The 12,779-nt window shown below is 37.1% G+C and overlaps 1 protein-coding gene across 1 annotated transcript; it reads right to left on the reverse strand.

Moving 5' to 3' along the window:
* Positions 1-10,610: 10,610 nt before the first annotated feature.
* Positions 10,611-11,956, reverse strand: LOC103712310. Its single transcript, XM_008798797.4, has 2 exons — positions 11,197-11,956; positions 10,611-11,084 (listed from the first exon to the last, which is right to left on the reverse strand). The coding sequence occupies exons 1-2, from the start codon at positions 11,702-11,704 to the stop codon at positions 10,651-10,653; spliced, it is 942 nt and encodes a 313-aa protein (XP_008797019.2). The 5' UTR covers positions 11,705-11,956; the 3' UTR covers positions 10,611-10,650.
* Between the last annotated feature and the right edge of the window lie 823 nt (positions 11,957-12,779).

A 12,779-nucleotide genomic window follows, 5' to 3' on the forward strand; every position in this document is an offset into this window, starting at 1 on the left:
CTCCACCATATTTTTTTTTCTCAATAAGAGTTCTTGTTCTTGATTTAAAAATCATATCATATCATGTTTAGTGCAGATCTAAATATTAAAAGTTCAGCTGTTGATGGAATTAAAATTCCAAAATCGATGTGCAAAAGGACTCTACCAGTAAATAGAAGGTAGAAGGAAAGAAGATAAGCATTGACTTGTCGTTGTCAAGACTCGATGACAATGAGGTCAAGATTTTTATTTTTTATTTTTTTGATGTAGTGAGTTCAAAATTTAAGACATATCATGAATAGAATCAATAAAAAATGAACCAATATAATTGATTTATTTTTAATTTCATTTATATATATGTTATTTATATTTTTTGTGTATTTATGTAATCTTTAAATATAATTTTATGTATTATAAATAGGACAATGTGAAGGTATATTTGTTGATGGTGTTCAAACTATACATATCACCACTTGTACCATTGAGGTGTTGCGAGATTCCACGAACATGTAATTATATCTGGGGAAATTAGAACCTTACAATGCTCATAACATGGAGGCTGCTCATAAGTTAGCCGTGATGAGGCAGCTGTTTGAAATATATATATATTGTACTCCTGTGGGAAGAAAAGGCTGAACTACTGTCTTATTTAATCTGTTTCGGAGGATAAGAGTTATCCTTATAGCATGTCATGAGGTATTAATCTAGTTGGGTAAATGACTGCAAACAAAAAGAAAGAAACATGTGACTTCATTTTTTTTCATCCTTTCTATTTGGAAGATAGCTACAAGGTGAACAGCTTACTGCTAGTTATAAGCAAGACAACAGACTTATAGACCGGAGCCAGCTACCGAAGTTGATGCCCTGGGGCAGCTTCACAAAGCTATACTCGTAAAAATGGCTGCATATTGACAAGGCTATCTCATCAAACAACTCGCCACTGAAGAGGGGTGGCTAGAAGTTCATCCTCCTATCTGGCAGGCATCTACTTTTTTCCTCACCTGCCCACATGGACCACATATAAGGGTGGCAATCAGGTCGGGTTGAGTCTGATTAGATACAGATCAGGTTGGATGTGGGTCCAGTCAAAAATTCATCAACCCAAACCCGACATATTTAGTAAATAGGTTGAAATTTCAAATCTAAATCCGACATGTTTATTAAATAGATAACCTGATCTAACCTACATAACCCATCTATTAAATAGGTTAAATGAAATTAGACAGATTTTTAACTGATTAAATAAATTTAAACAAGTTAAGCAGGTCGGATTAAACAGGTCAAAAACAGGTTAAGTATGTTTCAAACAGGTTAAATATATTTTAAACAGATTAAACATGTCGGGTCCCAACTCAATTATTAAATAGGTCAAAACAGATCAAAGTTTAAACCTGAACCTAATCCATTTAATAAATAGGTTTAGACGGGTTGACTCATTTACCACCCAAACCCATTTATGTCAAATACAAACATACTTAAAACTGATCGTTCGTGAGTCGGATTAACGAGAATTGGCACCCTTATCCATAGGTCCTAGAGATGGATGCCATGTGGACATCGAGATTCAAGGCTCACTGGATTTTGCTTCATAATCATTATGGCCTGCCTCTCTGATTACTAAAAATTCACCTTGCATTTTTTTTTTTTTTTTTTTGAGAAGAAAGATGGGCATGGAGCAGAGGAAAATACATTTCATTTAGTTTTCATAGTTACTTTGCATTGTTGTAAGTAGATTTAAATCATGTGGAATGTCTTCTAAGGATATCGGGCATAGTTCTAAGAGTGGAGATTTTATAAAAACAGCCTTGTTTGTTTTGCCCTTTCTTTTTTTTCTCTAAAATGATCTAGTTTTAAAATTTTTGGATGCTTTTGCTCTTGATCTTAGCAAATAAACTCCAACCATATTTTTAAGCTAAATCAGATGTAAATATCTTATAAAGTGAATGCACACATTTTGATCAGATTGGCCTATCTTATGTAAGGATTCCGATCTGGCTGGCTTGAGTTCTATGGTTGCAAAACTCGAATGCAGCTTGCAGGCTTTTCGGAGAATTGAGGTCTCAATTGGGCGCCTTGTTTTGCTTTTGTGTCTACTCTGCCCTGGAAGATCATTCTGTTGCTTTCTTCAAACTTTCTCAATTAGGCTCTTGTCACAGGTGATGTTTAATCTTTGGGGCTTGTTTGGGACTCTTTTTTGTGCTTTATTTCCTTCCCTGAAGTGTCATCCACTTCAAGGGTCTTTAGCTTGATGTCGCAGAAACTTCTAGGATTCCTTCAACTTCTGTAACTCACAGTGCCCCTTCTTTTTTATTTCTCTCTTTTGTACATTCTCCTCCTTTTCTATTTATTGACAGTATTTTCAACTCAGCCCCATATCAAAAATCCATAATTCTAAAAATTTTAAATTTTAAATTCCAAATTTCTAGAATCGATCCTTAATATGTGGCCAGATATAGGGCTAAGATGAAGATATTGCCAAAGTCGGATAACTTATATGATGCCATATCATGGCCGTTCCTTCCCTCTCGGGCGGAGGCCATCTATGCCGGAGAAGCCCCTTCATCTCCTTCTAGCATAGAATCGCACGTCGCTGCGGTAATTCCGAGCTCTCAATTAGCATTTTTTGCCATGTCCTTGTGATTTCTTCATAAAGATCTCTTCCTTGCTTTCTAATTCCCCTGAACCATCTATGGGCTGTGAAATCCAATGTAGAGCCTATTAAGGCATCCAATTCTTTCATATGAATTCGGAGAAAGAAGGCTGCTTGGTGCTGCTTTGTCTTCCTTTTTTTTATATAGGGAAGGGTGATCACGTTTGATGTCTTTGAGGCAGCAGCAAACCTGGATTTATTTTTTTTTTGCTGACAAGGGAGGTAAAAAATATGACCCCAGCTTTTACTAGAGAAATGAAAGCTATTTACGACTGTTATGTACAAAGAGCGCGATGAAGGTAGCTCTACAAAGGAGCAGGAATCTTCAAACAAGATTGGATTTTTAGCAAGGTATGAGGACTCAAGCGAGCGCGTGTTTAGTTCCATATCGGTTATTCGCTGGATAGATCTTGAGTACTTATACAGGATCAAGAAATTCAAATAATATCTTTCCGCTAGATTTTTTGGGTGAGGTTTTGAGTTGTTACAAATAGTATCAGAGGGGATGTGGTCCATAATCTATATATGTGAACTAGAGACACTGCAGCACGATTCATTAGGGCTGACCACGGGCTGATCATGATACTTGTAATTAGATTTGAATAGATTTGTACCCTTCTTTGTCCAGATCGAAGTGTAGGCTGAGAGCTGACTAGATCTGTGGAGAAAGATTCTAGTGTTTCTTTCTTTCCAGTAAGCCCAAGTGAAAGCTGCTACAACCATATAGATGATTGGCTGGTGATTTTTGGGGAAGAATTGTGTCACCCAGTTGACATTAAGAGACTGAAATCTGTATGGTGGAGGAGAGGCATCGAAGGCCAAGCATATAGCCTCCCAAATTACCAAGGAACTGGATAAGAAGAAATGGTCAAGCGATTCCTCAGCCGCATTGCAGAATACGCACCCGCCCATGCTTTTGTTTCTTCCCAAGGTTATCTCTTGCATTTTAACATATATTTGAGACAAAGTTAAAGGAGGAACTTTAAGTGGCTCAAACATTCTCCAGAGGGACTTAGCAAGGACGCACTTAATCCCTCTTTGAATGGTAAATTGATAGAGGGAGGCTGAGGCAAACTTGAATTTGTTATGTGGAAAATATCAAGGCGATCTTTTTTTCCTTCTCTATTTGCTATTGCCGTCTTGTTTTGCAGTTTATGGAAGACATGAATTTATGAAGTGTTCTTTTGTACTCATTTTCTCTATGGGATTATGGGATTGAAGCTTTGGGTAGATGAAAGCGAGTTTGATAAAGAATTTTTTCAACCTTCTCAACTTGAATCTCTCAATTTTTTTTAAAAAAAATAAAAAATTGTATAGCCTCTTTTTATAATAATAAGATCCGCTCTTGTATAACACCGCGGTTGAATTTATTTCCTAATTCAACTTAGACTAACTTTCAAAAAATAGACATAGCCAGTAGAAATTAATACGAAAAGCTAAAATTCTACTGAAGATTAATCTCGACTCCTATATCAATTTTGCCTTTTATTGCTCCATTTAATTCTTCTCATATTGGAAGATATGTCAAAGTCTTTTTCCAAAAAGAAATTTTCAGTTGACTAGTCTGATTAAAGGGTGGCACTATGATGTAGATCTCAAAAAATTATTTAATTCTTCTTTTTTGTAAAAAAAAAATGATCATCTCAATTAGGTGTCATATTATCAAATTATGACATTCAGAAGTTTGACGTACGATTCTACTTTTCAATATAGTAGATCTCGCTCCTGGACCCTATTTAACCTTATTCGTAGCAGCCAAAATGATTCACATCAAGTTTGGTGACTCTTATATATTGAAATCTTAAGGATGCATAGCTTGTCCCCATGCAATATTTTGTGCTCTTAGATCATATGAACTTCTTAGGAAACGGTCTGCAAATGAACTTCTTAGCAATTTGATACTTTTATATTCATGATAAAACATAAGCATGAGAAGAATGTTTCATATAGAAAGAGTTTGTTCAACAAATCACATTACCTAATCCTCCATGTGCAGAGGAGAAAATCCTCAACCACAAGAAGGGAAGTTTGTCTACTTCAATAAAAACAATCCAGGTTTCCCTTTCCAAACCTTTGTTTTATCTCTCATGGCGCGAGTGCGAGGCTACAGGACAAAAACTCTTGGAGTATTAAAAAGAAAATGAAAAACCGGATTACCAACCGACAGTGTTAATAAAAAATACTTCAAAGCTTGTTGATGTCTGAAGAGCCAGATCCAGATGGTATATTTCTCAACATTTCCCACAGCATGTTGGTGGATATGTAGTTGCAGAGGAGGGAATAATTCTGAATGTCGACGAGATGGAAGAAAATACTGCTCACCTGTTTGGACTGCTCTTGGTATTTCCATTTGTTCTGTGCTGCCATTTGAGAAGAAAGAAACTCTTTCTGTTGACAGGCTGCAGCTCCTCTGTCGCTTCTCGAATTTTTATCACTCAGCTGAAAGCAATTTTCTTGAAGGCATTTGAAGTTGCTGTCTTAGACTTCTTGTCTACTTGTGGTGTCATCCTCCATTTGTGGGAAAAAAACAGAGATGTGATCAGGTTGGGTGTTCTAGCTTGGTGATGAAAGGATTTTAAAATTCTATTCTGTACTCAGCTTATCATGAGAGCTGTTCTCTTAATGTATATAATTCATTTTTTTCCTCTGTTTAATAAAATTGGCTGGCTTATGGCCTCCTTTATCATAAAAAAAAAAAATCTCTTAAAGAGGATAGACAACCGAGATGAGAGATAAAAATGGGAGGTGATTGGTACACAAACAAAAATTAATATGGTTTTTTTTTTTTTCTGCTGATGTGGATGGAGGAAGGAATCCTTCTCCGAGAGTAAAAACTTTTTTGGTTTACGAAAAAAAAAGTATGGTCAATAGAAAAGCAAAGAAATACTTCTTGTTTGGTTGAAAATTTCAAAGAAGAAAGATGAAAAACTAGCATTTCTATGGAAATAAAATTCTTATTTTTATAAAAAAATTCATGAGAGATATGGAAAAGCTACTTTTTTATCGGTTGAAAATTGTGGTCCATTTTTTTCCAAAAGTATCCTTAAGCCATCAAAATCCATGGATAAGGTTGTTTTCTTTATTAAGGGTATAATAGGTATTTCATATATTAAAAAGTAGATGTTAATCAAACATAAGCCCACTTTTTTATGATCAACTAAAAATGCTAAAAATATTTTTCCAAGCATCATATTTTAAAAAATTATCTTTCCAAAACAAATATTCTAGTGAGGAAAAAAAATTTCGCGAGCCAAACAAGTCCAGAGAGTACAGAGATTGACCAAAAGATACAAAACAGAAAATTAACAACAAGGACTTTGATAAATCTAATGTCTTAGAATTAGGTCAACCTTCCTAGCTACTATGTCGTGTCCCATTTTTCTCCTCTCAAGCATAGATTAAACCAATTTTGGAAGCTTGTCAAAGCTTTCAAATGCACCGAGCAAGATGACATCTTCTTCTGCACAAAAAAAATAAAATAAAATAAAATAAAATAAAATAAAAAAAATCTTAATTTTCTCTATAGCAAAATTTGCTCCAGATTTATATGGATTTATCAAAAAAAAGTTGTAATAAAGCATTTTGTCACCAACTTTATTTTGCTAGCTAATTTAGTCTCCTCTCTTTCATTTCTCCGGTTTGCAGGCAAAGTTGATTTGAATCTTTTAGTAGCATCATAACTAACGTCTTAAATTTATTGTAAGGCACGAATAACTTGATACAGCTTTTAGTTCATGTTGGACCATTGCCTTTTTTATGACTAAGAACTCATGCTTAATGCCTAGAAAACATGCATGGAAAGACAGACAAATGCGAAGACTTCAAAAGTCAGCTTCCCTCTACTAAATAAAGAAGCTACTTGGTGCGACGCTTCGATCATTCTAATGTTCTCTCTCTAAAGGCACATGGCTGTTCCCAGTCATGATGTAACCAGTTTACCAACACCATTTTGCAATCTCCTAAACAAGTGGCAGGTGTTATATTGGATCACATTTTTTTAAGAGTTGAGATATCCCAATGGAGCTGTGAAAGGGACTCCATAATTAGTAGTTAGGTATTGATTTCATTTTGATGATGTAAAGGGAGGCAAAAGGGGCCATCCGACTTTTATAGAAGATTAATCGTATTTACAACAGAGATGAGGGACAGAGATGAGTTATATTATCAAGGAAGGAGAGGAACGGATGCAAGAAAAATAAACTGACTCTAAATTAAGTGTCTGATAAATCAGGACAGAAAATGTTGATACTCATAAGAAGAAGCTGTGGAGGAAAGAACCTCATCCAGACCAACAAGCAGGAGCATTAATTGCCTGAAAGCTCCAAGCAATTTTACAAAGATTCCCAGGTGTTGATTTCGAAGCAATGATTTTGCGACAAGCCTCCCTTAGTAGACTATGCAAGCAAAAGAAGAGAAAAAAAGTTGTTAGGGATGGGTGATGGCTTGCTAGTTACCGGTTCTTCTCTTAAGCCTGTATTGCTGTGCTGCATCAGATGTCAATTATTCTCTGTTCATCCCCAGATAGGAACTGCGGTAACAATCAAATCAGACAATGAATCCCCAATGAAACTTTGGCATTATTAGTTTTTTGCAATCATCATGCTCACACTGTTACAAAATTAGGATTTCAAATAAATTGATTGTTATGTTTGGGGCTTATGTCTTATTTATGGCATGCAGTTTATAAGCAATCAAGTAGTATTAAACATAAAAAAGGTTTTAGTTAACGTGATTTCAACCATCCATCATTATCTTGGCACAAGCCAAACCACTAGTCACCATACTGCCAAAGTGTGGTCCAAGTTGGTCCTCATTGTTCATATGTGGGAGAGGAGGTGGTGAGCCCAATTAGAGGTTTGTTTTGTAGGGTCCTCAGTAGCGGGTGCAAAGATTTTGTCATGACACCAATAGTCACATGGTGCTTTCAATAGTAAGTGGAAATAAAGACAACTAGCTTCTTCGTGGCAAAACAATGGCAATACGAATTTAACTGTGTAATTCGTTCAACTTATTTAACCTATTGTACATTGAGTTAGATCAGGTTCAAATCTGAATTTTGACTTGTTTAATAAATAAATCAGTTTCGGGTTGATAGATTTTGATCTATCATATATTCTGTAGCAATCCACGATCTCATCCAAAAAGGCTAGCCAGAAGATTTTGATCTCACACAGGTTCTCACATACTCTCTCATTCAAGCCCTGACGTCCTCGTCAAGCTAAGGATTCAAATCTAATCACAAGCACCATGATTGGCCCGTGATCAACTCCAATGGATTCGTGCTGCAGTGTCCCCTAGTCCACATAGATTATGGGCTGGGTTTGCTCTAATACCATTTGTAACAACCCATGACCTTACCCAAAATGGCTAGTCGGAAGGTATTATTTGAGTTTTTTGATTTTATATAAGTACCTAAGATCTATCCAGTGAATAATTAATGTGAGACTAAAAATATGCTCGCACGAGTCCTCGCATATTCGACCCAATCCGATCCGACCTGATTGTAACCCATAAACACGGTCTCCAAATTCTTCTTTCTATAGACGCCACTCATGTATCAGAGAGACATGGGATCAGCTGGTAATTGCATTTGGTCGGCAAATCTAGCATGAAAAGAACTTTTGCATGCCGTCAGCTGGTCACTGCTCACTTATAAGGTTCCTCTAACATCCCCTTCTGTAATTACCTAATGGATTCAGCCGATGCCCATAACCTTTCAAAGAACGCAAAAAAATCTCCTATTCCATGGAGGTGGGCTAAAATATCAACATCAATTCTCATCTCAGAAATTAATATGCACATGGTTTGATGTAACGGTGGATCGTGACAGGTCCAAATTTCTCGGTTCCACCTGCTCGCTATTCACATACAAGACATACGCACATGAACTCCATTGTCCCCTCTGCTGTTGCTTCTGCCCGTGATTTGGTTAGCTATTTTTTTCCCCCCAAAGTGAAGCAATCACAGCGATGAAAGTTGCATGGTCGCATTGGGACGAGGCTATTCTGCTTTTTGCCTATGTTACTTTTAAGGTTGTTGAGGTCAGAGATTGGTGAATATTTCCCCCTTTCAAAAAAGAAAATGAGAAAAACACAGCGAAGGAAAAACTATGCGAATCATTGTAAAATAAAGGCTCTTGTCACATGTCAATCTTAAAACTGAGATTGCATTTCTAAAATTAGAGTCAGAATTTTGATTTATAACTATTTGCTACTTGATTTTCAAGCTATTAATCCCGATATTTAGTCTATCGGCATGGGTTTTTGTTAGGATTTTGAGTGTTGAATTAGAGGACCTCAGTTAGGATCTTTATCGGTATGGATCTTTGTTAGGATTAGGAGTTTTTAATTAGAGGAACTTAAAGTCTCAATTTTTTTCCCCCCAAAGTGAAGCAATCACAGCGATGAAAGTTGCATGGTCGCATTGGGACGAGGCTATTCTGCTTTTTGCCTATGTTACTTTTAAGGTTGTTGAGGTCAGAGATTGGTGAATATTTCCCCCTTTCAAAAAAGAAAATGAGAAAAACACAGCGAAGGAAAAACTATGCGAATCATTGTAAAATAAAGGCTCTTGTCACATGTCAATCTTAAAACTGAGATTGCATTTCTAAAATTAGAGTCAGAATTTTGATTTATAACTATTTGCTACTTGATTTTCAAGCTATTAATCCCGATATTTAGTCTATCGGCATGGGTTTTTGTTAGGATTTTGAGTGTTGAATTAGAGGACCTCAGTTAGGATCTTTATCGGTATGGATCTTTGTTAGGATTAGGAGTTTTTAATTAGAGGAACTTAAAGTCTCAATTTTGGCATACGCATTAATATAGTACAATGCAATATGGCGGCTTAGAGTTGTAACGGATGAGAGTTGTAACAACTCAGAGCCTGACTAAAAATAACTAGGCAGAAGGTATTAATTGGACTTCTTCACCATATATAAGTATCCACTATCTATCGAGTACATAGTCAATGTGGGACTAAATACACGCTATCATGAATCCTCACAAGAGCTATTACTAATAACTATAGCATTGTTTCCTGATCTCCAATTTGGAATTTCTTATGTTCTGGGAAAGGGAGATCAGATTTGTTTTTGGGAAAACAGATGGATTAAGGAGTTCACCTTTAAAAGACTACTTTCTATTGCTCAATTGTTCAGTTCTAGTATCAGACCTCTAATTGCTATAGAATACTGGGATTTATTAGACCCCATTAATAACTTGTCTTTATCCGAGAGCTTTAACAGTATTATATGGAGATGGACTGCCAATGAGAATTTCTCTGCAAGTCATTTTATCAGCTTCTTAATTTTGGAGGAATTACTATTCCAGGGCGTACGAACATTTGGAAAGCTTGTGCTTCTGAGAAGGTCAATCTTGTTGGCTTGCCTCTAGAGACAGGATTTTAATTGCTGACGACTTGATCAAAAGATGATGGCCTCATGTTCTAGCTTGTACTTTGTGCAACTCATAGAACAAATCATTCAAAGAACTGATCATGGTTATCCCAAACTGCTAGAAAGATTGGAGTTCTATTCCTCTTCTAAGCAATCTAACTCATATTGATAAATTTCGTTGCCTTTGTTTCTCTTAAGATAACATCCTGTATCTTTTCTTCATTTTTATATCCCATGGAAAGAAATTGTAGGGAAACCCAAGTAGAACTCTCTCTCTCTCTCTCTCTCTCTCTCTCTCTGGGTCTCTCTCTCTGTGTCATTAATGGAGATTTGGTTTTTACATGTACGATAACCACCTATTGTCGTTGCTTAGAGCCATAACTAATCAATATACCATTGACTCCAGACTCCCAAGCAGACCAATAAAAAAAGAAAGAAACATCGAAGGGACACTTTGTCTTTTCCTCTGGTATTATCGTGGAGATTCCCTCAGCTACCATCCGAGCAAAACAGAAATACTTTAACTAAGAGTAAAAAAACTAACTTTGATGATATGCTAATAATTAGACCTTTTTGGGGGGTTTCTTGAGAACAAAAAGATGGTGATGGATATTGATAATTAGACTTACAGTCTTTTTGATGTGCATGGGAAGCCTAGCATGTCCAACAGAGTCTCTTCTCTGATCTCTTCAAAGATTACAGTTTCTATCTCGATTCCAATCTCTCTAATCTCAGATTGGAAATGCCTCCATTCTTCTCTAGACTCCGAGACTTCTGAATCTACCAACTGGGCTATGTCAGCGACATCTCCTCTCTTCTTTTCCCATGTAAAGATACGCTCCTTAATGATGCTTTTAGCTCTCTCTGGGCTCAAACATTCATAGGAGTCCCAAATTCTTTTCTCCACCTCCCTCACACAGTCCAACAGAAGTTGGTATGATCGATCTAACTCCTTCTTGGTGTTGGCATACTGAGAAAGAAAAGAAGCAGACCCGAGAAGCTCTTCAAAACCAAACCAAGAAGCAGCTTTTGTTTCCATTCCTGAACTAAAACTTGACGCTGAGGGAGAACCAGAAAAAAAAAAAGGAACAAAGAAAGAATTCATTACAATTTATATTGATGTTAGGGGTTAAAGAAATGTTGCTATACTTTATAGAAAGCTTAAACTTACAATGGTTGTGAATGGGGGAGGCTTCATTGGAGTGCAGTTCAAGCACTGAAATAGGACTCAGCTGGTTGGCGTCCTCCAAAGATCTCCATTGCATCTGTCCATTTGATTCTCTTTGATTAACAGCACTGGAACTCGACAACCTGCGGAATTCTGCGACATGGCTCTCTCTTCCCAGCTCAAGGAAACAACCAAAGACACCCCATCTTCCATTCTCAAGAGCTAGGCCTTCGCAGCTCAAAGCCTTCCTGATGGCCTTCCGACACAAAAATTTGTTTAGTATACAACTTAGTAGGCCACCTCTCTTCCTCTTGAAGCCATGGCTGCCGAGCTTTGGCAGCCTTGTGCAAGCGCCCCCAGGCCAGCACGAGACCGTGGCCTGAGACCTCAATGCCCTGTCCGAATACCCATTCTCCAAGAGGTAGACGTCCAGCAAGAAAGGCTCTTGCTCTTCTTCCAGCAGCTCAAAGAGCCTCCTCTGGTGCTGCACTTGTCTGGGCGGAGAGGCCATTAGACCTCCACCTTGAAGGCTTTGTAGGAGATTTGATAAGATGATTTGGACTGTAGAAAGAGGAGGAAAAGACTTGGAGGTGGCTTGGATATGAGTGAAAGAGGGATGGGAGAAGGAGAGGAAGGAGAAAAGAATCAAATATATATTTCCTGATTTGCAAGTAACCCTTGAGTCTAGTTAGACACGGTAAAGAATCTGAGGGTTGTTTGGAATTACTTTTGGGCTATTTGTGGGGAAAGACCTGGTAGCCTTTCTGAACCTGGGACAATGCCTGTCATCAGGTGGAATAGATAAACCTAGCATTATGTCCTTTCTTATAAACATGGTCTGCATTGTCCGCTGAAACAAAACCATTTGAATTTCTATATACACTCTAGGAATCTATCACATACAACCCCCTGAAAAGCCACTATTTGTATGCCAACCCCAAAAGAACTGCTGATATTTGTATGCCAACCCCTGAAGAACTGCTGAACAACAAAATAAATGTTAGGGTATATTGTTCAAGGTTTAACCTAAGGGCCGGATGACTTATTTGACCTCTAGTTGGCCGTACTTAAGTGAGGTTGAGGTCCATTTCTAGTATCATTCATCTTTCCTGTTTGGTCCTTCTCCGGTCATCCTTCATCCAGTCTTCTTCCTTTGCATCAGCATTTCAGTGGATAAAATGATCATATAAAGTGCTAGGATTTTTTATTTCTTCTCTCTACTTTTTTGTGAAATACATTGAACATGCTATATTCTGACTCAAAACCTTGCAAATATATGAAGCAGGTTTCACATCTCCATACCGAATCCCGTACTAGTATTATCTTGTTACAGTATCAGCACACTTTGTACAACAATCAGTTCGGCATACTGAGACTCAGTACTCTCCCAATAAATCAAGTCTTGTTTCGATATTGGTACAGTACAGTTCATCTAATAGAGAATAGTACTCATAGGTATGGTGAATCTTGATATAAAATACTTGAAAACAAAGTCATGTTTAGAAAATACTCATGAGGTATTACCTTGTGGCGAATGCTTCTTAATTATATTGTAAAGGTGAATTTGAATCTTGAGGGTGTACTTG

The sequence above is a fragment of the Phoenix dactylifera genome, unplaced genomic scaffold (genome assembly GCF_009389715.1).
Source record: "Phoenix dactylifera cultivar Barhee BC4 unplaced genomic scaffold, palm_55x_up_171113_PBpolish2nd_filt_p 000007F, whole genome shotgun sequence".
In the NCBI taxonomy this organism is placed as follows: domain Eukaryota; kingdom Viridiplantae; phylum Streptophyta; class Magnoliopsida; order Arecales; family Arecaceae; genus Phoenix; species Phoenix dactylifera.

Coding starts and splice junctions, on each gene's coding strand:
- LOC103712310 (XM_008798797.4), bottom strand. CDS start 11,704: ATGGCCTCTCCGCCCAGACAAGTGCAGCACCAGAGGAGGCTCTTTGAG. Junction 11,085..11,196: donor CTCCCCCATTCACAACCATT/GTAAGTTTAAGC, acceptor GTTCTCCCTCAG/CGTCAAGTTTTAGTTCAGGA.